The sequence below is a fragment of the Canis lupus genome, chromosome 23, assembly GCF_003254725.2.
Source record: "Canis lupus dingo isolate Sandy chromosome 23, ASM325472v2, whole genome shotgun sequence".
Classification (NCBI taxonomy): domain Eukaryota; kingdom Metazoa; phylum Chordata; class Mammalia; order Carnivora; family Canidae; genus Canis; species Canis lupus.
Genome location: NC_064265.1, coordinates 30,334,219 through 30,361,807, shown reverse-complemented (window position 1 = coordinate 30,361,807; position 27,589 = coordinate 30,334,219). Strand labels below are relative to the sequence as shown.

Here is a 27,589-nt window from a genome sequence, read left to right as displayed (position 1 = left end):
GGTGAGGTCTGTAGTCTCCTGCCACTGCTCCTACTAGTCTGTGTACCATCTTGAGGAGCAAGACCCTAAGAAGCAAGCAGATGCTTCACAGCTTACTTTGGAGCCTGTGCTATTCTCTATGGTGGGGCTGGACCTTCCAGGGGCACCCCTTGGTTTGGGGCTCATTACCTCAGAGGTTTCAAGGGACTGGATCTCCCTTGGTAACTCCACAGCATGCTTGTTGAAGTAGTCCATGGTGATGGCATTGTTCCAGTAGCTCAGGTTGTTCTCTGGGTTGGCCGTCTTTTTCTTCCTCCTCAGGCAGCACACTGTCAGCAAGACAGCTATAGAGAGAGTCGAAATTAGAGATGGTATGGGGATGTGGGGGGAGACAAGCATGGAGCCAGCATTGCTGAGTGACAGATACAAGTCTCCAGGTGAGGCTGTGATGCTCATATATTCATTCAGCCGCCTGCCCTATTTGTTAATTTGTTGGTTTGACAATTATCTGCAATGTTTAATGTTGACTTTAGGCCAGGTTCTGGGAGAGAGGGAGTGGAAAAAAAAAAAAGACAAGGTTGCCCTACATCACAAATATCCCTCCCAGTTTGTGTATAGAGGGACATACAGGTGGTGACATGATCTATAATAAACAAAATGAATACAAGGTAAATTCAGATAGCAATAACTGTTCAAAGAAAATAAAACAGGGTGAAGTGAGAGAATGAGAGGAGTTGGGGAGTGAATACTTTAGGGTCATCATGAAAGGCTTTCCTGAGGTGACCTTAATGTGTGACCCTGTCCATCCAATCTCTGAGACTTATGGGGCTCTAGGGAGGAATAAGTACATTTGGATGTTGCTAATGAACCACGTGTGAACAGAGGTGCTTCGGTTTGCCAAGAAGGAAGGCTTCTGAGGTTGGAGAGATAATGTAGCCTATCCAGGCTCAGAGTGTGCAATGGGTGATGCTTTGACAAGGATGACAGTAGCCCTCTTGGGGAAAAGGCAGTAAATGAAGACTGGGATCCCCTGCCCAGGCTCACCATCACCACAGCCTGTGGGTGGCTGAAACTCCAGGCCAGGGATAGGCAGGGTTGTACTCAACATCTTGGAGGCACGGACCATCTACACTGGGAAGAGGAGACCCCAGACCCAGCAGACCAGAGGCTGGCACCATGATGGCAATGACCACCAGGGGGCAGCAGAGGGCCAGCTCTATCCACAGCAGCCTGAGGATTTGGCCAGCATCAGGGGGGCCTGTATATGCCAGTGTCAGGTATCTGTAAAAGCTGGCACTCATACAAGCTGAGACCTCAGAGGCTACCCCCTAGGTCCCTGTAGGATGACACAGTAATTCTGTTTCTGTAGCTCTCTTCTCAGCTCCTGGCCTTGCTGGCATCTCAACCTGAAAAGGCCTCTAGACAAGGCCGAGACATTAGGCAAGTTTCTACTGATCCAATCTGCTTTGATCAGAAAGACTTCTAATTTGCTCATTACTCTTCTAGGTCCCCTTTAAAAAGTTTTAAAGATATAAAGGACATTTCTGAGTGTTTGAGCTAAAATAAATTTTAGACTGGCTGGTACAGACTTTCAAATTTTGAAAAATTTCCAAATTCAAATTCTCCTTTTTCTTCTCTCCTTTCCTTCCATAGAAGGAGCTGACTGAAGGATGAATAAGGGTGAAGTGGGAGAGCTACAGAGCTCAGCCTGAAAATCTGCAATTTAGGGCATCTCCTTATTTTATAGATGAGAAGACTGGTCCAAAGTATCCAGCTGACTTGCCATAGGTCATAGGTTTGTGAGTGGCAGGGCTAGGGCAAGACCTTGGGTCCTGTCTCTCTTTTTCTGGCATCTCATAAAGCTGCTAACTTGGGCTGGCACAGGCTGCAGAGTCTAGGTCCTCTACCCCCAGTCCAATGCTCCCTCAAGCCCACACTGCCCTTGGCTCCACAACCTGGGCCTGTTTAGGACACAGGACCAGGACCCTGCCTTGCAGGCAGGGCTGGCCCTGTTGTGGGATGGTCTGGGGATTGGAACAGGGGACTCTGTTCCTAGCTTTCTCCCCTTAAATGTTAGCACTTGAGGCCTGATTGTTTCTCTCAGGGAGCTCCCAGCGACTCGCAAATGCCATTTCATTTACAATAGAAGCTGTCCTCGCTATAGAAAGAGTTTGGGCTTAGAGTCCAAAAGCCTGGGTTCAAGTTTGATTGCTGTGTGTTACTTTAGGTAAATCACTTTATCACACTTGGCTACTACGGAGTCACAGGGCTGTAATGGGAACTAGAGATCATGAATGCAAAATGCTGAACACACTGATACACAGTCAGTGCTTAATTAATGAGAGTTTTCTTTTTGTTCTTCTAGTACCCTCCACAAGAGAGATCTAGATAGAAAAACTGCACTAGATGACTGTTGAGTGACTCAAGAAAAAGTACAATTCAGGCTTATGGAGTCTCTAATATGTGCCCAGTGCTGACCTAGGCACTTTACAGTCTGATTTAACCCACAAAATAACTGAGGAAGGTACTGTTACTTTTCCTTTTTGCAGAAGAGGCAAATGAAGATCATGGAAATTAACACAATTGACCTTGATCACCCAGGTAATTAATGGAACTTGACCTGGGTCTCTGTGACCCTCAGGGTGATGCCTGCTATCTTACATTGCCCTGAACACTACAGGGAACACATCTATCTGAGGTATGGGGAGCACTTTATAAATGACATAACTCTGTGCAAACACAAGTCAATGCTGTCATCTGTTTTTTTTTTTTTTTTTGAGAGTGAGTGGGGATTGAGAAGGAGAGCGAGAATCCTAACTAGGCAGCACACTCAGTGCAAAGCCCAGTGCAGAGCTTGATTTTACCACCCTGGGATCATGACACGAGCTGAAACCAAGAGTCAGATGCTTAACTGACTGAGCTACCAAGGCCCCCTTGACATCTGCCTCTTGAAGGCCCTAAGCTAACACAGTGGATATTAGTCCTATTTTTATAGGTGAGAAAACATTGGACCCATGGTTAAGTAACATGGTCCAAGCCCCACAGGTGACTAGGTGAAGTGACTAGCAGGAGAGGTGAAGTGACTAGCAGGAGAGGTGAATTTCTCAGTACTTGCACATATATCCTTCCAGCCATTGGGTAGCAGGTATATTTGATTCCACGAGCCAAGCCTTTCTGTCACACCAGGCCTCTTCTCCAGTGATTTATGCAGGTTTAATGTTAAAAACAGTTAGGGAGCTGTGACTTATTTCAGTTTGGCTCCTTCATTTTGAAGATGAGAAACTTGACATCCTGGAGGGGAGGATTGGTCTGGTGATGCCAGCCTGAGGGGCCTGTAATTGTCCAAAGGCTGGGTTGGTCCCTCTGGCTGGCCTCACTTTGGAGGTTGGAGAAAGAGGCCCAGGGAGTCCTCGGGATATGGAAGGAGGCCAGGCTGGAGATGAGGCTATCGGCCTAGGGAAACCAGGTTTGGGGGCTTACCGTCTGGCTTGCCATCCTGGTGGGTGGGACTACAAGGCTCCCAGCAGGGGGTGCTGGTTGGGAAGCACAGAGAAGAGCTGTGAAAGCATGGGCATGACACTCTGGTCCAGCTGAGGTGATAGCCCCTGGACAAGTCTGCCTGGCCCTGAGGCTACTCCCCAATCCCCTTGCTTCCGTTAGTTCATAAGCCCCAAGGAGACAAACCTCCTGGTCACATTTCCTTCTCATTGCAATTTATTCTACTCTTTTCATAGAGTAACTCTGATCCATGTTTTCTTATGTAATAACTACAAAGTCATTTGGGGCCTGTAAGAGATTTTATAAAATAATATACATAATTATATATATATACACATACACATTCCATTTTGACTAACATCCACAGAATGATGAATATAGCCAAGAACTGTGTGGCCACATGATATATTATCTTGTTGAATGCTGTACTGATACTCCAGTGGCATTAACTGCATGTCTGGAAGGAAGCCAGAATGCTCTGGGGTGCAGTGCACATGGAACTTCACATATCCAGGGGCAGAGAGAGGTGCTACTTTGCTTCAGCCTGGCTCAACTTGGATTGGTAATGAATAACATCTGCAGTTGGCCTGGTTCCTGTTCTCACCCTCTATAGAGCCTTTCATCTTTTTCGAGGAGGGAGGGTGAAGACATTCTTGAGAATGGATGCGGCATGTGCAGGAGAAGCCAGGGAGCTTGGCAGAGCCACGAGACTGACCTCCTGATGAAAACCCAGAGCACTGACAGCGGTCCACGAGGACCAAGCCAGTGTCCGGCCCAGAGGGTGCTAGCAGGAAGTAGCGGGCTCTTTGTATCCTGATGGTGGCAGCAGAGACCAGCTCAAGAGGCACATGGCTCCACTGCCCCAGCCAAATGTGGCCTGGATCTGATCACTTTCGGGTTTTCAGCACATCTGAACCTCTGTGTGGCTCAGGAGACAAAGAATTTCTCAGTACTTGCACATATATCCTTCCAGCCATTGGGTAGCGCTTATGATCTAGAAAGGTTGTTGGAACTGATGACATTTCTTCTTGGGCAGGCTTGAGATCTGCTATGATCACTGCCTGCTTCCAACAGAAGCAGGGGATTCAAGCACCTACCTCGCAAACCCTGGCCACCTGAAGTGTGGTTTCTGGAAGATGGAAGAAAGCAGGGACAAGGCCAGAGTTGTTCTGAAAAGCCAGGTGTGAGGTAATCTATGCATGCTACTAAACCAGACTGCCTGAAACATATGGCAAACTGGCAAAGAAGATCCATGTAGTAGAGTGAGCTTTAGGATAAAGCTTATCTGATGACTAGAGTGGGATTAGGCTATGAAAACAGCCTGGATATTTACTCATCTGTGCTTTGAAAGAGCATGGTATTCTGAAGCTGGACAAGTATTCTGTCTTGATGCCCCTTGTATCAGGGCCTTCACAGGGTTCCTGAAGGATGGTCCCACAGCAGCTGGGGCCATGACTAAGGACAAGGAGCTCTATGTGGAGGCAACTAGGGCTAATGCAAGGATCTTGGTGAGTGAGGGCTTAGGGGAGCCTCCTGTGTGGACAGTGGAAATGTAAGGCAGATGCTGAAGGAGGTGGAGTCTGTGGTTCCAAGAGGATGCAAGAGTCCACTTTGTTTTTTTTTTTTTTTTGCAAGAGTCCACTTTGAACAAAGGATTCATACCGTTCTTTAGAAAGTAGTATGTTCTATCACAGCACCTGAAGGCTCCTTTCAGAGTGCCGGGAGCATTCTCTAGGTGCAGTGCCAGGCTGTGTCCTTGTATCTTTCTTGGCTGACATTATCATGCATGGTTTAGGCAGCCCATAGGTTTTCTGGCTTTGTAGTAAGATCCAATTTCAAACTCACACATGGCAAAAATGGCTGTAGAAGTCTTTTTAGAACCATAAAATACACGTGGGCGTGGCCTATGGGGTGAAGGTTAGACCTACCCTGTCCTGTCCAGCTTAAAGAGAAAAGCCCAGGTGGGGAGAGGGTTCTAAGAGCTGGGGGAGGGAACCACATCATATACCTTGATTCCCTAGTGCTTGGCATAGTGCCTGGCACACAATGGGAATTTGGGAAATAATGTGTTGAATCAGACAAAGAGATTCTTTCATCGGATCTGAGCTGATTTATGTGATTGGGACCCTGGGCAAGTCACTTCACCTGGTGACTTAGTCTTTGCCTGTAAGGTTGTTCCTTGCATACTGTGTTTATATTTTTTACTCCTCTGGCTAGTCTATTTTGAGGATGGATTGGTTAAAAATAATGGGAACTCACTAAAGCTTCTAGAGACATATCAAGAATGGAAAATTAGAAAGCTGTCTCTAATGTAGTTACTTCTCAAATATGACCACTATTAATAATTTATTGGCTAACAGAGCTACATTTTCTCATTATCACTCTTCTGTTTTAGAAGTGGGCAATCACAGTTTTAAGCATTCACGTGTCTTTCCATGAGAGACAATAAAGGTACTTAATGAAAAAATAAAATATGCAGCTTGCAAACATTTTCCTGAATTGGGCCCTTCAGCAGAAGCAGCCTGCCCACCTTTGACCTGGAAAGTTTGCTTTGCTTAGCAACTAGAAGGAAACAAAAAGCCAGGAGAGGTGGCTTCTGGAAAGAATCCAGAATCTAGATTTAAAAAGATCTTGTCGGTAAAACACCAGGTAGAAATTATGCTCATGTCAAAGGCATATACCTCCTGTACTAATGTTCAAATGACCCATAGCATGAGGAAAGGCTAGGAGAGCTGGCTTAACAGCCTCTTCTGTGGAAAATTTCTGGGGTTTCATTCCTCTTGAGATCAGGATGAGCCCATGGTGTGATGTGACAGCCAGTACAACTAACAGAGCTAATGCCAGTGTTGGCTTCCTGAGTGTGACTGAAGTGTCCAGAACAAAGGAACTACCATCTGCTCTCCTCTGCCATGGCTGGGCATGTGGAATGTTGTGCTCCCTTCTAGGAGAGCCGGGATAAACTTGTGGCCATCCAGAGTGGCCGATGATGGGGTAGGGCCACAGCAATGTGGCCCTATAAAGAGACTTGAAGGAATAAGGATTAGCAGCTTAGAGAAGGAAAAGCTGTCTTTGAGCACCATTTTAAATGTTTCAGGAGTTGATAGATAGACTGCTTTTTTGTGTTTCAAAAGGTTTCAGAGGGCATAGCTTAGGACTACAGAGTGGAAATTATAAAGAGCAAATGTCAGGCTTCCAAGAGAGCTGGGTAACAACCTGAGGGAGTCAAAGGAGAATGGGCTGCCCAATGACTGAAGATCACAGGGGGGTTTCTCACCCCTGGAAGGATTCAGAAGGAGGCCAGATGATAACTTTATAGGGATGGAGTAAGCTAAGATCAGTGAGGATTTCTGTAAAGTTATCAGAAAAACTCTAAGAATCTAGGATCAAGTATATGGGGAAGATATAAAGGAAGTCCTAAGGTTCAGAGTGATTATATCAGGTTCTTTATGGAGACATCAGGGAGAAGGATCTTCCAAATTCTCATTAAAGGAGTGACAGGCAGCAGCAAGGAGGTGCTGGTGGCCTGGGGAGAGCCCTTCTTTACCAGTACCAGTGGAAGCAAGCTGAGGACCACATCGCATCCAGCTCACATCACCCATGAACAAATAAATCTGGGGAGGAGGGAGAAAATAGCTAAATTCACATGTAACTCTCCAGCTCTCAATTTAGCTATAGGAACTGCTGCTTTTGTCAAGGCTAATAGCAATTCCTGCAAGGTCAAAGCCTCCTCTCCTTTTTTTGGAGAAAGAGAGAGAGAACAGGAGGACAAGAGATGAGGGAGGGGAGAAAGACACAGAAAAATGGATGTGAAGTGGGAGAGGAAGGTAAGGGCTCTGCTATTTGAAGGTTGCATGTTTAGAAGTGCCAACATTCACCTACTGTGTCTTGGTGCCATGTCACTACAGCTATGAGCAGGCTGCCCTTGAAGGTGAGTGTGGCAGGGTGGTGTCATGATAAGAGCACTGGGCAGGAAGACAGTGACCTTCCATCCCAGGCCTGCCTCTCACTTAACTTTGGGCTCCTGGGTGAGCCATGGCACCTCTCCAGCTTTGTGTTTCTTTCTGCAAAATGCAGAACTGGCCTGGACTACTTGGAAGGTTCTCCTCAACTCCTGGGAGCTCTGTCTTTATGATGAGTGGACATCTGAGCCATATCCTGGCAGAGCTAAGGATGAGGGGTAGGGATAACCCATGAATCTTGTCCTGTCACCCGGTTTCTTAGAATTCTGGGACATTTTGTGGCCTATCTGGTGGGAACTGTCCAGCTCTGGGGCAAAGGAACTCTGGGGATAGACAAGTTGATGTGACAAAGGGTGAGGAGGGAGATAGGGAAGAGTAAGGAGAGGGGGAGGCACTTACAGCAGGAAGAGATGGGCACGCTGATGGCCAGGATCACCCAGGCGATGTCCATCTTGCTCAGGCAGATGGTGGCCCTGTGCTGGGGTTTGTCCCCTTCGGCCACATGAGATATATTCCCTGCTGTTCCAGGCTTCCAGGTCCCAGCAGGGACCAGGCGGTTGAGGAAGTTTCCTGTGGCTGTGGACACCACTGTGGAGAGAGGACTGGGCACCCTGTTGGTCATGGTGGGGGTGGCTGTAGCCTCCTCCTTGGCTTGGGAAATAGTGCTTTCTGAGCCCTCGGTGGGATGGGATGGGGCCTGCGAGGTTGAGGATGTTCCCTGAGGAGTCCCCTTGGAAGGGGCTGAGACACTGGCATTGAAGGCAGCCTGGGTGGGCCCCGCGGTGGCTGTGGAGACCCCAGAGCTGGTAGATGGAGGTCTGTTGATGCCAGGGGTGACAGTAAGCCAGGAGTCACTGTGGCTGGGGCCATCCTGTGGGTCACCGCGGGGGTGCTGAGAAGGCACTGGGGCAGGTTGTGGACTGGCAGGGGCACCTGAGGCTACTGTGGTGTCCAGCTCCCCTCCTTGGCTGGTGAAGGTAGAACCATCCCCCTGGCCTGCTCTGCTAAGGCCTGGCTTGTCCTCTGTAGGCACCAGGGGGTTGGTGGGTGGTGCCCACGAGGTCCTACTGGGCGCCATGGTTGTGGCCACTGTCTGGGGCTGTGGCAAGGAAGAATAACCCCAGAGTGGGTTCCTGGAGGTGAGGGTAGAGGGGTCAGGTTCTACAGACCCTGTAAAGTTGCCTTTGTAGATCTGAAAGATTTTCCCCAGAGGCCGCTTCTGCCCCAGATGTGTGGAGCTCTGATTTCGTCCCCGTTGGCCTTCCTTCCTCCCAGAGTGGCCACTGGGTGCAGGCAGGACAGAGCGTGATGAACTGTTGGCCCCCTTCCTGGAAGAGCCTGGAGGCCTGGGAGGCCTGCGCGTGGTAGCCCGGGTGGGTGCTGTGGTGGGACGGCTGGTGGTTGCCGTTGGCTTTGTCAGCAGGATGGTGGGCACAGCCTCCCCCTGGGTGTGGCCCTCTGAGTAGGAGGATGTGGTTGCCATGGCAGCAGGAAGGGGCTCTGTGGGTAGGGGGCCTTCAGAATGTGGGGTGGTTGCTGTCACCGTGATAGTGGAGATGGTGTTTGTAGGAGGGTGTCCATCTGGATGGGGTGTTGTCATTGCCATGGGAGCTGTAGCCTGTGAGGAAGGTCCATCGGGATGGGGCGTCAGTGTGACCACAGAAGTAGGGGTAGTTGCCATGGAAGAGTGTCTGGTAGAGCTGAGGGATGCTGTCACCATGGTGCCTGGGGTGGTGCCTGAGGGGAAGACCTGAAGAGATTCTCTGGGAGATGGTTCCTGGGTGGCAAATACCAGTGCTTCAGTCAGTGCCAAGATCAGGAGGAAGCCTTGAGAGGAAGACAGAGAGAAGAGGTGAAATACCTGGGAAGTTGCTCAGAGCCTAGACTTTCTTTACTCATGAACCTATGGAGCTCTAGGAACTCAAAGGAAACATTAGGAATGTTCTGGAGGTCCATACTGCCACTGTGACTCCCAGAAGCAGCTTCTCAGAAAAGGCTGGGTTGGATGTGGGAAAGATTGTGGCCTCTGAGTGCCTGTTGCCCCTCTGCGTGAGCCAGCTTGAGTCAAATGTGGAAGGCTTACTTGGGCAGAGCTGACCAACTCTTATGCCCTTTCTGAATCTTCTACTATGGACTGGACAAAGGCACAAATGGTCAGACCTCCATTTATTCAGGCCCATTCACTGGACCAGTAAGGAGGGTCTCTATCCTCTCCTTCACCTTGGAGAACACAAAAATGAACAGGGCAATCTCTGGATTCTGGGTGAGCTCAAACAAATCCACAAAGAATCCTAAAACAAGGCAGAGACATCTTAGTGCCATAGGATAGTGACAGGCAGAAGGGGACAGGGGTCCAGAGGGTGGCCAGATCTGGTGCCCATCTAGCACTTGGCACACAGCCTGGAAGAAAAGATGCACTCTATGAATGCCAGCTGGTTTTATGGTTGTCGTTAATGTTAACTGCTTTTCCTATGGCACTCACGTGGCTAAACTGTCTGTGGAAAATCACTTGTAATACCCAGCCTTTTGAGTAGGAGGACCTTTTTTGAGCATTAAAAGAAAATCATGGATTCTTTCTGATGATCAGTGTATATGCTTTTAGTTCATCGAGAAGAGATGCACAAGAACAAAAACCTATAAATTTAAAAATACTTCTAAATATATGTGGATTTTATTAATCACAACAGCATGTGTCAAATTTTTCAAATAACACATCTTGTATAAATGTGAGACATAGGATCTGTTCAGATTATAAACTGGAAGACTGGCCACCCCAGTACTACACATGGGCTAGGAAGAATTTAGTCTCCACTGCTGAGGAGTGGCCTGACATGCTTTTAAGGCCTGATTCTGACCTGTGAAGTCCTTTTTCTTATGAACCACTTCCTGGTTACTCTTATGCCCTACCTTCAGCTCTGCTAGCCACCCAGACGATGGTAGAAATCTGTCTCTATCTGGTAACTCCCTGGGAGCTTCCCTCCCCCTTCAGATTCAAGCAAGATGAATGGCCAAAGCAGGGTTCCTGGCAGTGACTTCTACATGCCTGGGATGGTCAGTGAAGCTGCTGACAGGGGAAGGCAGGGGCCCTGGTGAGCTTTCAGAAACAAAGAAGGGGAGATCATCTCCTGGCATGCCTTTGAAATGGGCCCAGGACCACCACTGAAGCCACCTCTGACTTAGGTGTGGGGTGGAGTCTGAATGTGGACCAGTTCCCCTCACCCTACACTTATGAATTAGTAGGTGAAGGGAGGCCAAGGGACTATAGATTGAACAGAGTATAGCACATGCAGACTTTAGGACCAAAAATTTGCCTAAGCAACCTATTTCTTTCTAAGCTTTCTTTGGTGATTTAAACCATATATTAACAGTAGGCTCTTCTTATTCAGGTCAATCCCAAAAACTAATTTCTGAGCATTTGCTTTGGTCCAGTCTTTCATGCTTGATTTAATCCTCACAACCACTCAGTGGGGTAGGAAACAGATCTCAGGTAGATTAATGAACATGTTTAAAGTCCCACCACAGCTGCCATATATGAAACCGAGCTGTATCTAAAATGCATGCTTTTCTTGGTCAACCACCACCAATGATTCAGGAGGAGGAAGAGGAAAAGAAGTTGCTATGCCATGATGTTCTCATTGGTTCAGGGTTATTCCAACCCTTCTCTTGCAGCCAAACACCACAGGGACAATCTGTTCTTAGGGATAGGAGTCCTGACCCCTGGTATTTTGAGGGACATTCCCTTACAAACTACATTCTCTTACAAAACTCTTACTGTTTTGTTCATGAGTCCCTTGGTTCAGTATTAAGTGTTAAAGATTGAACTTTGTGTCCCCCAAGTTCATATGTTGAAGCTCTAATCCCTAGCACCTCAGAATGTCACTGTATTTGGTGACAGGGCTTTTAAAGAGGCTATTAAGTCGAAATGAGGGCATTAGGGTGGTCCCCAATCTAATCTGACTGTGTCTTTATAAGAAGAGGAGATTAAGACACACAGGTGATACCAGAAATGCTAGTACACAGAGGAAAGGCCACGTGAAGACACGATGAGAATGTGGCCATCTTCAAGTCAAAGGGAGAGGTCTCATCAGAAACCAATCCTGTTGGCACCTTGATCTTGGTCTTCAGGGCCTCCAGACTGGGGGAAAATAAATTTCTGTTGTTTAAGCACTCTCAGCCTGTGGTACTTTGTTATGACAGCCCAAGCTAAGACAGCTAATCTTACATTAGAGATCCCTCAGATAAAGGAAAGGCAGAGACCAGGGCTTGTGTGCAGGTAGTTTATTTTGGGAAGTGATCCAAGGGCAACAACCATGGGGGTCTGAGATGAGTCAAATAGTGAAAATCAATCTACAGCACGTTATGAGTTGACCAGAATGAGCAACTCATATTTGCTGGGGACCTCTGAGGGGCTGAGTAGATTGTACCTCAAACTGTCTTTGAGAGACAGCACTCACTTGCTGAGCTGTTCCTGATGTGGGAAACAAAGGCAAAAGAAAAATTAAGTTTCCTTACTACTTATAGCCGATTGACAAGTCCTGGAAACAGGCAGTGACATTCCTCTAGGAACTCAGCTACCTCAATGTTAATACTTTGCTAAAGGCAAGAGGCAATATTATCCTGACCCCCAGGATGCTGTAAGTCTTCTTTAACACATAAAAATTCCTTTGGAAAGTTCCTTTGACTTTCTCTCCCAAGATACACATTAGCAATCTTCCTCCAAGCATATGGCCCACAATATATATCTGAAGGGTCTCATGACTGAGTTTTTTCTAAACAGTAATAAATGATCTTTTCCTAGCAATAGCTAGCCCAATCAGGATATTGGAAACCTTGTTTCTAAAATATCCTGGAGGCTTGTGGTGTCCCTAACCTCCTCCCAACTTGAAAGTGTATAATCAGTCGCCTGTCACAACCTCAAAGCAGCTCTTTCTGGCCATGGGTCCTGTGCCTGTACTTTAATAAAAACACCTTTTTGCACCAAAGATGTTTCAAGATTCTTTCTTGGCTGTTGGATTCAAATCCCAACATTTCCTACATCATTCCCATCCCACTGGCCCAGGGCTACTCCACTGGTACTCATTCCTCTGTATTCTCACTCCTGCATGAGGCCCATAGCCCATGGAGCTGTCAGAGAAGCCCTGGGCAAAGGCCCTATCAGGGTATGCCTGTACCCAGGTGGTGGCTGCTGTGACAGCTGGAGTTAAAATCAAGGGCCCAGAGGATTCCTGGGGTAGAACACCAGATGTGCTAGAGACAATCAGAGACCAGAGACCAAGGACATGGCCATCTTTTGGCAGCGGCATCAAGCGCAGTGCAAAGCTTTCAGAGATCCCGAATGATTCCAGTAACGGGTGGGAGAGGAGCAACCCTGGCCTCCAGAAAAACTTTGCAGCACTCTAGAGGCAAAGGGGTTAACATATCCTAGTCTTTAAAATACTCAGGGAAAGAATTTCTCCTGATTTTCTCACCAAGAGCATTCCAGAGGTTAAAATCCTCCCAGCTGGGAAGTATGACTACAATTCTTCTTGCTCTATGACTTACAATGTAAGTAAATGCTTGCCTTTGTTGCTCCCTCTCCCTTTTTAAAAAAAGTTATCAGCATCCTGTGAGTTATTTTTCTCTCTAGGAAGACTGATAAGTTACCTCTCAGCCCTTTCTTTCTTAGACTTTATAGTAAACCTTTGTTTGGTACAATGAATGGGTATTGCCATCTGGGTGCAAAGAGTTTTCATTTGGAGGATGACATTTAGTTGTCACAGTGAAAGGGGCCCTAGAGGTAACTTAATCAAATTCTCTCATTTCACAGAGGAGGCAATGGAAGGAGCAAAGTGACTTTTCCAAGAACTCACAGCAGGTTGAGGACACAGCCTGGTCCACTGCCACTATTTCAAAGCAATTTTACATACGTATCATAAAAATTGCTACCCTGTTGCACTGTACAAACACTTCCTTCAACCTCCACTGTCACCTTCACTAAGGAAATCAGACATGACTTTACCTCTCCTCTTTGGCATAAAAGGTTAATAACTGAATGGAAGGGCACATACTGTCACATTAACTGTGCAAGGCCTTCAACCCAGGGCTCCCCTATCAGATGCAAATTTTCATTCAAGTCCCTTTGTGTTGGCCTGCTCGCTCTTTCCCCCACAATCTGGGGCTATCGTCGCTTTGCATATCATTTGCATAGATTTGCATAATACCCTATAGAGGCTGTAATTCCAAATATGAAAGAGAGACTAAACTAAAATTTAGCCTGACATGCTTTAAATGTGGAACCAAATTTTAAAGCATCTCGGAAAACGGACAAGTGTGGGGGGTAGAAACTCACAGACTGATGGATGTCCAGATGTTGCAGGAAGGCCTCTTCCTACCTAGAATTCCAATGCATACATGATCCCAGGGCCCAAGGAAAGGAAAGGTTCTTCTCCTTCTGTTTATTTGGTTAACTGCCCACATTGCATATTGGGCATGATATTTGCATCTGGCAAAAGCAAGGAGGGAGTTGGTGAAGAGAGAGATGGCTAATTTAATGTATGAGGTGCTTCCTATTGCCATGCACTGCTTGCAGGGCTAAGCTTGTCCTGTTATATTTAACTCTCATAACAACTGATAAGACAGGTATTATTATTAGGTCACTGTTGCACCTGAGGAAAAGCAGCACAGAGAGGTACAGAAACCTGTCTTTTGTCATACTGGTGGGGAATGGAGAGCGGTGATTTGACCTGGCACCTTGACTTCAGAGTTTATAGTCTTGCACCTGGGTGGTTCAGCTGGTTAAGCACCTGACTCTTGATCTCAGCTCAGGTCTTAATCTCAGGGTTGTGAATTCAAGCCATACACTCAGTTCCACACTGGCATGGAACCTACTTAAAACGGAATAAAACAAACAAAATAACACTTTCACTCAGGGATCTGCTCTGCACTACCCCTCCCCCCTACCTGCTAGGCTGTTCTGCATATTAAAAAGCAATAATCCATAATTTTTGGGAACCGATTTTCTATTACTGGTCTTTTGACTTTTCTTTCCTTACCTGTTTTCTTCAGGGCTCTATATGACACATGTAGCGTTCTTTTAATAAGATGGTCAATTAACTTTATCCTGTAAAGTTAAGTAATTAGGGGAAACTTGTAGTAGTCCAACAAAAAAGCTGGAAATCCTCGCTTTCCCTCCCCTTGACCCTAGGCAGGCCTTTGTGACTTCTGTGAGGAAAAGAATGGGGCAGAAAAGGTTACACAGCTTCTGCAGGTTTCTCTTGGGTGTCTCTGGTCCCATACAAGAAGTCCAATGGCCTTTAGGCCACCATGTGGAGAAACTGAGTGGAGGGACCACATGAAGAGCAATAGAAAGGCCTAAGGAGCCCCAGCTTTCCAACCCCAGCCAGGCATCAGACATGACACTGAAACAGCCTACAGATAACCCCAGACCCAGCCACTGTTGGATTGCAGCCACAGAAGAGACTCCCAAGTGAGAGCTGCCTCACTGAGCTCAGTCAACTCGAACATTTGGGAACAAAGTAAATGATTAAGCCACTGTTTTGGGATAGTTTGTTTTATAGCAATGAATGACTGGAACACTTAGGAATTTAGCTTCTGAAAAAAAATGAATTTAGCTTCTGCATCCAGTGTTTTAACAAAAGGAAAGAGTATCTACAGCATACTGAGTTTGATCATCAGAGTCTGTTCTCAACATGGGAAGGAACATACCATCTTGCTAGGAAATTGGCTTTTCTAATTTCAAGATTATCATCTTTTAGTTGGAAGGGATATTAGGACTCTCTGGTATCTAACTCCTTCACTTTACCGATGAGAAGGTTGAGGCCCAACATAGTGAAATACTTACCATGGGTCACACAGCTACACTGGGTTAGGACTGGGAGAGATCCAGGCCAACTCACTGCCCCTCCAATCCTGCTAATGCTCCAAACCCAAAGTGTTCTCTTTATATCACCGGCCCCTGTATTCTACTGTGTTCCATCCTCTGAACGTCAACGTTCTCTTTTTATTTTATTTTATTTTATTTTATTTTATTTTATTTTATTTATTATTTTATTTTAAAACATGTTTTTTTTTTTTTATTTTTCTATTTATTTTATGATAGTCACACACAGAGAGAGAGGCAGAGACACAGGCAGAGGGAGAAACAGGCTCCATGCATCGGGAGCCTGACGTGGGATTCGATCCCGGGTCTCCAGGATTGTGCCCTGGGCCAAAGGCAGGCGCCAAACCGCTGCGCCACCCAGGGATCCCCGTGCTCTTTTATTTTAAAGATCAAACATGAGCTCCTCATTTCTCATAGCATGGTTTCCCTGAGAAATAAATATGCACCACTGCCTTCAGAATGTGCTGGACAAATGCTTTTAAGAGGTAACTTATGCTTGTGACCTTGGCTTCTTTATGAAACCAGTGAGTTTAGGATGTAAATCTCTGCTTTTGCCCTCCTTCCTGGCAGCCAGGCCTGTGGCCTCCAGCCAGCATGAATTTCCTTGTGTTGCTCTGGGAGGCTGACAGAGCACAGCTTCCTAAGAAAAACACTACAAAGAAACACATGTGAACACACACACATGCATGCATACACAGCACAGATTCTCTCTTAGGAATAGGAAACAGGCAAGAACATCCATTTGCAGCCCAGGCCCTTCTATCATCCTCATGCTAACATATGGTCAAGTCTTTCTCAGTTCAAAACAGCTGCTATGTGGAAGTACCAGGATTTAAATTCAGGTTCTCTGATCCTGGATGCTTGAGATCTTAGGGACTAAGAGATTTTTGATCCAGGAAAATATCCTACAGGAGCACAAGAACATATGAGGATAGGCAATGACATACCAATAGAAACAACTGTGATGACCACAATTAAAAAATAAAGCTTTCCCCAAAGATAGCAACACTTAGGGGAACTATGCTACCTTTTATCTTCAGCTTTAGCTTTTTGCCTTGCACATTTAGCTCCTCTTAGGACAAACATTTTCTACCTAGAACTCCTCCTTGGTCTTGAAGGCCTTGTTAGACGTCCTTCCTTGTGCCTGTAACCTTTATGCCTAACCTATTCCAGCCCTCATCTCGATGAATGGAAATGGTGAGTGTCTCGTTTGCCTGTCTGAACTCTAAACTGCCAGAGGGTAGAGATTATCTGGTTCAATGTTGTAACTCCATATCTAGTGCAGTTACTGACTATAATGAATATTTGCTGAAGGCTAAGAAACCTAAATCACTCATTAGGCAGCTGTGGCAGTTTATATTTTCCAAAAATAATCACTACAATACATCCCAAACCATTTACTCTTCCTAAATGTGGCTTGGCACTCCTATTGGAGAGGTGAGATCTCTGTTCTCTTCCCTTGAATCTGGGTGGGGCTGTGACTGTGGCTGAAGTGAAGCCACACGACTTCTGAGGCCAGATCATAAAAGGTGGGCACAGCTACTTCCTAGTTCTTATTTGTCAGTGCTTCTTCTCTGAAGCCAGCCACCATGCTATGAGGTAGCCTGAGTAGCCCACTGCAGAGCCCATGTGGAAAGGACCTAAAGCCCCTGATCTTCAGTCCCAGCTGAACTTCTATATAACAACCAGCACCAAGTTGCTATCCTAGAAGTGCCATGGAGCTCTCTGGCACACATGTACTTTGTGGTTTGGAGGACAGATGGAATACAGGTGGAGGACCGTATATGGTGGATACAGTATATTGGAGGATATGACCATTTCTTCAAGGAGCTGCTAATCTAGAAGGGAAGAAAATCAGCTATGACAGAGGCACAAACCCATACACCAAAGACATTCTTTCAAAGGCTCTCTAAACAAAAATGAAAAGGTCAACTCAGCTTCTAATAAAATAACAAGATCATTAATATTCAGGGAACATCTCTCTGACATCATGGGAAAGAATACAGTCCTGACTGGCTTGTACTCTCCCAAAACTAAAAGGAAAAGGCTAATAAATACAGTCCTGACTGGCTTGTACTCTCCCAAAACTAAAAGGAAAAGGCTAATAAAAAATGTTCTCTGCTTTAGAGTAGAGAAGATGAACAGCATTACCTCAGCCAGGTGATCAAGGTCAACATCAACAGTGATAAAGTCATGGTGACAGTATGTATCTTTGATGGTACTTTGCCACAGTATGTGCCCTTGATGGTACTTTGCTTCTGTAGCTTTCCTTCCCCTATTAACCCAGGCTAATGATAAGAAAAACATATGAAAAATCCAAATTGAGGGACATCCTACAAAGTATCTGATCATACTCCTCAAAACTGTCAAGGTCATCAAAAACAAGGAAAGTCTGAGAAACTATCACAGCCAAAAGGTGCCTACGGAGATATGACAAATAAATGTGATGTAGTATCCTGGACAGGATCCTGAAAAGAGAAAAAGGACATTAAAAGAAAAAGAAGAAAATGTGAATAGAGTATGGACTTCACTTAATAATAATGTATCATTAATTGTGACAAATGTACTATAGTAATACAAGATGTTACTAACAGAAAACTGAATGTAGGGTATATATAGAGAATTCTCTGTTCTACTCTTGGAACTTTTCTCTAGGTTTAAAACTATTCTAAAATTAAAAAAAAAAAAAGAAATATTGAAAAAAAAAGCTCCACATGGGTTTTGGAGGGGGATAGAGCTGAAGGCAGGTTTGCAGGCAGTGTTCCCAGCAACTTGGTATAAGATTTTGTGTCCACAGATGGGGGCATGCAGATAGGACAGTGGGTAAGGGGAAAGCCTGAGTCCTACCCTGCCCTAATGGTGGCTTCTGGCTCTTCAGATTTTTCTTAACTTAGTGGATAGATTCTGATCTAACCTAGCTACTGATATGTTGTGGAGCCTACTTAAAGAGAAAAGGGAAAAAAATCCATTATTGCCACATCTTTCTATATTCCTTTTGATTCTCAGCTTTTTAAATATTTGCATTCAGAGCCAAGTGTAGAGTTTGGAGGTAAAATGGTCAAAGACTGACAGCCTGAACACATAGTTTTAAACCAGTGCAAAATCTAACTGAGGGGTCAGGGTAAATGGCATTCACGTAATATAAACGATTATAACTTTCTTTACCCAGGAAGCAGGATACATGAAAATCCAAGCTTATTTATCATTGCTACAGGGCTAGATTGCCCTGCCATTTAACCATGGAAGCCATATAAGGTATTAGATATGGCTACCTCCATCCTCATTCAAAATTTCTAAAACAAACAAACAAACAAAAAAACCCACATGCTAGATGATAATGTATCAGTCTAAAAACCCAACTTTATTGTCATTTTGTTTTGACAAGATCAAGACATCTTGACATCTTTAATATTTCTGGTCAGGGGCAGCCCAGGTGGGCCGCCTTCGGCCCAGGGTGTGATCCTGAAACCCGGGATCCAGTCCCACATCAGGCTCCCTGCATGGAGCCTGCTTCTCCCTCTGCCTGTGTCTCTGCCTCTCTTTCTCCCTCTCCTACTGTCTCTCATGAATAAACAAATAAAATCTTTAAAAAAATATTTCTGGTCAGAAATGATGGCTCCCAGCCCACTACCAGGACACTCTGTTCCCATTCATATTGTGGCCCTTCTCCCCACAGAGCGTGAGTGTGAGGGAGTAGGCAAGAGTCTGGGGGCGGAGGTGAGGGTGGGCAGTGGTATTTAGGAACAATTCTGGCTCTGTAACTTCCTAGTTCTGTGACTTTAGGCAAATTAGTTGAGCTTTGTTTTCTGCAACTACACAATAAAGATGATAATGTCTAACTTTAGGGTGCTTTCAGAGGTAGGATAGAAGACTAAGAGATAGAGAGGTCCCAAAAAGTACTGGCATTCAACAGGTGGCAACTGTTATTTTAGTTTCTATTACATTTAGGTCACTCCCCTGGGACCGTGAACTTCTTGAGCATCTGGAGCTCAGGAAGTTAGTTCACTGACTCATACAAAGTACAGATAATGTTTTCTGAACAATATGGGAATAAAAGAATACTTAATTCCATATATTTAAGTTATTTGCAGCTGAATGCTTACAACAAAATTACAAATATTTCTTTAAAAGATTTCTTTCTTCTTTCTTTCTTTCTTTCTTTCTTTCTTTCTTTCTTTCTTTCTTTCTTTCTTTCTTTCTTTCTTTCTTTCTTTCTTCTTTCTTCTTTCTTCCTTCCTTCCTTCCTTCCTTCCTTCCTTCCTTCCTTCCTTCCTTCCTTCCTTTCCTTTCTTTCTTTCTTTCTTTCTTTCTTTCTTTCTTTCTTTCTTTCTTTCTTTCTTTCTGACACACACAGAAAGAGGCAGAGACACAGGCAGAGGGAGAAGCAGCCTCCATGCAGGGAGCCTGAGCCACCCAGGGATCCCGATATTTATTTCTTTAAAGACAGTGTCAACAAAAGAAAGTAGTAAACAATGTGAGTCCTGTGTTGATGCAGTATGAGATGTGTGAGTGTGTGCATGTGTGGATTTATCCCGTTTTTTACTTTGCTTGTTTTGGTGATTAACATCAACTAGTTCAAATGAACACAACATCCCAAAGACAGGGTGAGGCAGGAGAAGGCTGAGATTCTCCTACATATTCTCCTAAGATCCTCTTCCATAATTGTGCCTATCACTGTATGTTCCATTCATAATTACAAAAGCAAATTAGCCTTCATTTCTTTCCAAAGTTCTAAAAGGTTGTGTGAGAGTGTGTGCCAGGATTTGGGCTTTACAGAGACATGTCTCAGATTTGGCTTCATGGTTAAAGGTGTATTCTATGGGCAGGTTTTGATGAGAGCAGTAAGGAAGCAGTACAAATAGGAGGACTTACTGTTGAGAGCCAGCTGATAGGGCAGCCCTGCAAAGCCCATGGAGTCTCCAAATGCTTGGTTCCTATAACCCCCCAAAATGATCCCCACAGGGTCAGAAGTCCTATAGCTTGGGTTCAGTGGGCTCCTCAGCGAGCATAAGAGGATCTTTGAGACCTCTCAGGGTCTCAAAAAAAAAAACCCTTTGGATAATCCTGGGACCCGCACAAAGAGGATAAACCCACTAGTATCTATTTACACTCCGCTTCGAATTCTCAAAAGCAAAAAGGAGAAGAAAAGGCACAAAGTTCTGACCTAATCATGCCAGAGAATCACTTACTTAAAAAGAGCATTGGGGCTTTTGACTTGATATCCTCTTGTGCTTGCTGACGTCTGAAGCATTATCTCTCAGCACCCATTCCTCCTCACAGAAGAGCTTACTGCTTACTGAGAGCAGAATAGGAGGATAGCAGGGACAGTGGAGAGTCTAGGAGGAGGAGGGGGAGGGCTGAGTGGAGAGGCTGACGTCAAAGAAGGGTGTCTGCTCTCTCTGGCACACTGGCTCACCTGATCCTGAGCCCCCACAGCTTCTCCATGAGCATTGTGCAAGGCTGTTTGGTATTCTTGCCTGGTTCCCTGATGGGGCTGGCTACAGACTGTCTGGTACTGCTCTCATCAGTTGCCAAAGGTTCACTGCCTGTTCCAGTTTGCCTGGAACAAAACGACTCAGGCAACACAGCTGTGCATCCTTGTGAAATTGCCTAATTTCCCATTTCAAGGCAGGATGCCCATACTCCAAGGTATAATTTAGGTTTTGGGCATGAACTAGATTTCACAATTGAATTCTGAAAGTCAGCCCTCCAAGCTGTGAGTGCTTGGGGATTAAAGCTTTCCTCCCGGTTCAATCTCTCTTTCTCCCCAATACTGATACTGATAACTATTCACTAATTCTGGATTTCCACTTACTGAGTACCCACTATGTGGCAAGCATTCTACTAGGTGATTTTTATATATTATTTCATTCAGTCATCATAAAACCCTATGAAGGAGAAAAGAACAATCTTAATCCATGTGATTGCAAGGGTACACACCCTCCACTTCCTTATTCTCCTTTTGAGTATAAATCTATGGATTTAGGTCCCTGAATAATTCAATGTGGACCTGAGGATAGATTTCTGGAGGAAAAACTAATAAAATCATTTTCTGTACATACAAACCAAGGAGACAAGAATAACACACACAGAACAAGGAGAGAACAATGGAAGATGGTCTGTAATTCATTACTATGAGGGATGTAACAGATTTTATGTGCAGTAGCTTGGCAGGGAACCCATGAAAACCAGAGGAACCCAGGAAGGTTTCCTGGAAAAGGAGAAATTTGAGCCCCTTACTACCATTCCACCATTCATTCATTTCTTCATATGTTCAACAAACATGTATTGAGGGCTAAGCTGAGTATGGCTTTGTGTTTCCCAGATAAACTGGCATCCTGATCCCAGCCATGGGGATGGCTGCTATTACCTCATTCTCCATCACGGGTACTAAAATGCATATTGGCAAAGAAAGTTCTGGCAAATTCTGAAAAGGATTTTTTCAGAATTTATCCATGAGTAGAAAACACTTTAGCACTTTGTATTTTACAGTGTGCTAATATTCAGAATCAGAACACACTTTTTAATTATGTTTGCTCCTATACAAATACAAACAAAAGGTATTTTTACTCCTACAAACCCATTTAATACTCATATTTTATATAAGACGCGTCTTATTCCCTAAAAACAAGGTTCAGAGAGGTTAAAAAATTTATTCAAAGTCACAGATTCGATGAGGAATGAAGATGAACACATAGCACAATTCAAATCCTGCCTCTGACTTGAACCCAAGAAAATAAGATCAGGATCAAAACTGAAGTACATTGCTGAAAGACTCTAATCCCAGGCTAAGTCTGGGGTGGTGTGGGGACCACCACAGCCCAACTTCAGAATGTTATCTTTTGTAGACACTCTCCTCGGTAGCAAAAGGTAGCTGCCTCTACTTTCTAGGCATGGGCTGGAGGGGAGGTGGTTCCTTACCCCAAATTTTGGTTAGCTGTTTTCCCCTTACTCTACCCACAGCTTCCACAACTCAGGTACTAAAGCGGATAGGTAAGTGGTGTCCCCCCACTCAAATGTGATCCAAATTTCTTTTAGAACCTAGAACACAGTTTAAATCCTACAGACCTAGGAATAGGATACTTTATAATAAGGCGTGCTTAAGTTCTTTAAATTCTTTTCTTCACCTGTCTCTTGTCTTTCCTGGAGAGATGGGGAGAAAACAGATCCTGGAACCAGGTATAAATTCACTCACTAGTTGTATGACATTGTATTAATCTCCCAAGTAAGCTGGCTATGTTGGGGTTCTGTCTGGTGCTTTCCATTCACCATCATATTCTCTCACTGGTTCTTTAGATTTTGCACTGAGCAGACAGTGAAGCCTGCTATCTAGGTTCCTCCTTCTACCCCAGCAAAGAGGCTCTTGTTCTATAGATGCTAGGAGTACTGGCACACAGCTGAGTTTCTTCAGGCATCACTGCCTTGCTCAGGGTTACACTCCCTTCCTAGAAAACCTGGATCCAATGAACTGGTTTCTGTGGGACTGATCTCCTTACCTTAATTTGGGAGGAATGTAAAGGACCACTTCAGCTCTGGAATTTCCCATAAGGTTGGCTGAGGCCTTCTGTGTGACTGCATCACAGCCCAACTTCTCCCCCAGCCCCAGTCCTGCTTCCTTTACTTTACTAAAAGTGTTGATTCTGGGAACACTACCAAAAAACATCCTGTATGCACATTTGTAGCTCATAGTCTGCTTTCTGGGAACCATATCTGCAATATATAGTATCCAATCACTCCTGATGAGGAAGAAGAGGATGATTCCTCCTCTTGTCATTCCTTTCCTATGTCTTACTCATACAGTAACCATTATTTCTGGTGTCTTACCTATATAGTCCTTCCATCTCATTTAATATCCCCTTAAAGTTCACCACTTTGGGGGTAGCCGTAGCCTCTCTCAGTGTACCCCTTTCCTGGTTCTAGTCATCTTAACCACGAATACCATGCTAAATGATAATATGTAAGACATATTCTTGTCATTGTATATTTCTCACATTTTTTCATCAGCTTGGAACCTCCTTGAGAAGAGACATTTTCAGATTTAATAAAAAAATATTCCTCTCACTCAGGTTTGAGGAGAAGATTGCGACAGAATAGGAGGACCTTAGGTTCCTCTCATCCCAGAACACAACTATAGAAGTATCAAATCATCCTAAATACTCCAGAAATCGGCCTAAAGATGGAAACAACAAACTCCACAACTAAAGGGAGAGAAGAGGCCACACTGAAGAAGGTAGTAAGTGTGGAAGTATTGTTTAGGGGAGAAATGGATTGCAGGTGCTGCAGAGGGGAGGGAACTGTGGTCATGAGACAGAAGGGAGAGAGAGAGAGAGAGGTATGCACAGGGGAATGCACAAGGAGAATGTTTCCCCAAAGTTATTGGCTTAGAAAACAAAAAGGGCTGAATTTTGTGAGTTTTTGCAACCAGCAGAGCTTAAAGCCTAGAGTTTGAAAGGTCAGTGGGCTTGACTAGGAAAGAGCCCAGAGGGCATTGTTCTGCTCCTAGAGAGAAGGCAGGCAAACAACCCAGGGGCAGATAGTGTGGAAGCAGTGATCTGAAGAACACCTGAGGCACACAGTTGGGAGATTATTCATTCGCTCTTCCCAGAGAGTATCTCTGAGAGGCAGTGTTCACAGAAATGTCCCTCCAGGAACAAGGGAGCTGGCCGGCACCATTTCCGTCGTCCCCTGCCCCTCAGCATAAACACAGAGCTATCTGCAGGAGGCAGCACAATGCCAACACTAGCTGCCTAACTGGTTTACATCAAGCCCCACTCCCCTGTGCTCTGGCGGGACTGCCCTTCTCAGTCAAGCTTGCTTCGGTCCTAGTGTGCCAGGCCCCTCTCCCAGAAGACCAGCACAAACCCCTCTCCACACTGCATCTCCCAGCTAGCGTTAGTTCTACAGAACCTAAGTTCTAGCAGAGTTGGTATCAGTTTTTATTTCACAAGCAGACCATAGCACACCTAGGTAAACTCACCATATTCAGGCCAGGGACTAAACACTGCCCACAGCAGGCAAGGAGAGTCTTTGCAGATGACTGGCCTGAAAGAGCAGCCAAAACAACAGCAGAGCACACATAGCACACACCAGAGACAATCCTTGAAGCACCAGGCCCTGGGTATTACATGACCTCTTCTTCATAAGGCCATTATTTTCAGGAGCAGGAGACATAACTTTCATCACATAAAAGAAGGCAGACTTAGACGAAATGCCAAGACAGAAGAATTTATCTTAAATGAAAGAACAACATAAAGCCATAGTTAGAGGTCTAAGCAGAACAGAGATAAGTAACATGTTTGATGGAGAATTTAAAGCAATAATCATAAAGATACTCACTGGGCTTGAGAAAGAATAGAAGACATCAGTGAAATCCTAACCACAGAGATAAAAGAGTAAAAAAGAATTAATCAGAGATGAAGAATGCAATAAATGAGATTGGGAAGAGGCTGAGGCGATGAACAGAAGGCTAGAAGAAGAAAAGGAATGAACTAGTGACCTAGAAGACAAAATAATGGAAAATAATGAAGCCAAACAAAAGAGAGAAAGAATTATGCAACATAAGAATATATTTAGGGACTAAATCTATTAGTGACTCTGTGACTCCATCAAGTTTTGTAATAACATTTGTATTATAGGAGTTTCAGAAGAAGAAGAAAAGAGAAAAGGGAGCAGAAAATTTATTTTAAGAAATAATAGCAGAAAATTTCCCTAATCTGGGGAAGGAAACAAACATCCAGATACAAGAGGCACAGAGAACTCCCATCAAAATCAATAAAAGCAAGCCAACATGAAGATACGTTGTAATTAAATTTACAAAACATAATGATAAAGAAAAAATCTTAAAAGCAGAAAGACAAAAGAAGTCCTTAACTTACAAGGGAAAACCTGTAAGGCTAGCTGAAGATTTCTCAACAGAAACTTAGAAGGAAAAAAAAAAAAAAGAAACTTGAAGGGAGTGAAATTCATGCTATAAATGTTTGTATTAAGAAAAAAAGGTTCAAATAAACAACATTACACCACAAGTAACTAGAAAAAGGAGAAACTTAGCTGAAATTTAGTAGAGGAAGGAAATAACAAAGAAAAATCAGAAATAAAAAATAGCGACCAGAATGAAACATAAATTAACACTGAAAATAATGACCAGGTTTTCCCCCCAAAAATTAAAATTGGCAATGCTTTAACTACAAGACCAAAAGCCAACATGAGAAATGGAAGAGAAAACAATAGATAACCATGGAAATACACAGTGTGAAAACAGATTACTATAAAAATTATATAGTAATAAATATAAAAAAAATCAGAAAAGAACAGTTAGAAAAGAACAGTTCTAAAAAACACACAAGTTACCAAGATTGAATCATGAATCTTGAATCCAAGAAATAGGAAATCTTAGAATAACAAGAATGAAAGTTGAATTAGTTGATACCAAACAGGGTAAAAACAATACAAGAACAAAAAAGTCTAGTTTGTCCAACATAAATATTGCTACTCCAGGGCAGCCCGAGTGGTGCATCGGTTTGGCGCTGCCTGCAGTCTGGGGTGTGATCCTGGGGACCTGGGATCGAGTCCCACATCTGGCTCCCTGCGTGGCGCCTGCTTCTCCCTCTGCCTGTGTCTCTGCCTCTCTCTCTCTGTGTCTATGAATAAATAAATAAAATCTTAAAAAAAATAAATATTGCTACTCTAGCTTTCTTTTGACATCAATATACATGATAAATGTTTTTCCATTTCCTCAGTTTCAATCTTCAGATGTTGTTAGGTCTAAAACGAGTCTCTTGGAGGCAGCAAACAGATGAGTCTTGTTTTTATATCCCATAGGTTTTGGAATATCGTGCCTTCTTTTTTCTTTTTTTGAGATACACTTTGATTTGACGTTTGATTTCTTATTTGGCCCATGGCTTGTGCAGTACTATGTTAGGATTTACATATTAAATTTTTAATATTTACATTGTAAATTTTCTTTGTTTTATTGTTGATCTTTAATTTTATACCATTGTGGCTGGAAAATATACTTGGTATGATTCTAGTCTTCTTAAATTTGTAATAATTGTTATGTCTCTTTTTATATGATTTAACTAGGGGATTCTTCTCTGTGTACATGAAGAAAATGTGTATTCTATTTTTCTTGGATGGAATGTTTTTATATATCTTTTAGAACCATGTTTTCTGAAGTATGTTTCAAGTAAAAATGTTCTTGTTGAAAAACAAAACCTTAACTGAGAGTACTCATTTAAAATAAAGCATATCAGAAAGAAGGTACAGGGGGGAGAAATGGGTGAAACAGGTGAAGGGGATTAAAATTATACTTAGCATGATAAGCACTGAGTAATGATATATGGAATTGTTGAATCACTATATTGTATACCGGAAACTAACATAGTATTGTACATTAACTATACTAGAATTAAAATAAAAAAGTTAATAAACCAAAATAAAAATATTCCTCTTACCAATCATATATACTGAAGACACCTAATCCTGTTGGCTAAACATTTGACAAATCCCTTGTCACTACCTCATCTTCCTCTCTCACTCATTTAATTCATTCAGCACATATTTACCGGGTGTCTTATCTGAGTACTGTTTATGTTATGGGACTACACAAAGAAATAATGTTTCCACCCTATTCTCCAGGGAGTTGTGGTTGAAAAGAAGGGCCTTGGGTAATGAGGCTACACTGAAGCCAGACTGCTAATATTCAAACCCCTCAACCCCCGTGTTCTAGCCCAGTGACTTTGGGCAAATTACTTAAGCTCTCTGTGACTTAATTTCCTCACCCATAAAATGAGATTACTAACACTATCTCATAAGATTATTGTGAGGATTAAATGAGTTAATATATAAAGGGTTTATAACACTGTCTAGCACAAAGTATTAGATCTAAGTCTGCACTCCTCAATATGGTAGCTATTGGCTACATGTGGCTACTGAGCATACCAAATGTGGTTAATTCAAATTGAAATGTTCTGGAAGTGTGAAATACATATCTAGTTTTGAAGGTTTACTACAAAAAATGTAGACTATCTCAGTAATAATTTTTTGTATTGATGATATGTTGAAATAATATTTGGATATATTTGATTAAATAAAGGTCATTAAAATAAATTTTACCTTTTCATTAATGTGTCTATAATTTAAAATGATATATAGGGCTTACATTTATTTCAATTGGACAGTACTAATCTAAGTCTTTATGAAAATAATAATGAAAATCAAAATATAACAAATGCAATAAAGGTAAATGTATTGTTAGAAGTGCTACTTAAATGTGGAC

At 43.7% G+C, this 27,589-nt stretch overlaps 1 protein-coding gene across 35 annotated transcripts in view; it reads right to left on the bottom strand.

The window, feature by feature from the left end:
• TMEM108 (transmembrane protein 108) overlaps window positions 1-27,589 on the bottom strand; it is a 343,659-nt gene that overhangs the window by 7,411 nt on the left and 308,659 nt on the right. For 31 of the 35 annotated variants that reach the window (XM_025449136.3, XM_025449141.3, XM_025449139.3 and 28 more), the window contains 2 exons: window positions 7,836-9,263; window positions 169-323 (listed from right to left, as the gene is read on the bottom strand). In XM_025449136.3, the coding sequence (XP_025304921.1) occupies window positions 169-323; window positions 7,836-9,263 (1,583 nt within the window). Of the gene's footprint in view, window positions 1-168; window positions 324-7,835; window positions 9,264-13,764; window positions 13,918-14,467; window positions 14,536-20,504; window positions 20,642-27,589 lie in introns of those variants that run through there. The other 4 variants (XM_049099825.1, XM_025449153.3, XM_035705289.2 and 1 more) reach the window with 3 other exon arrangements.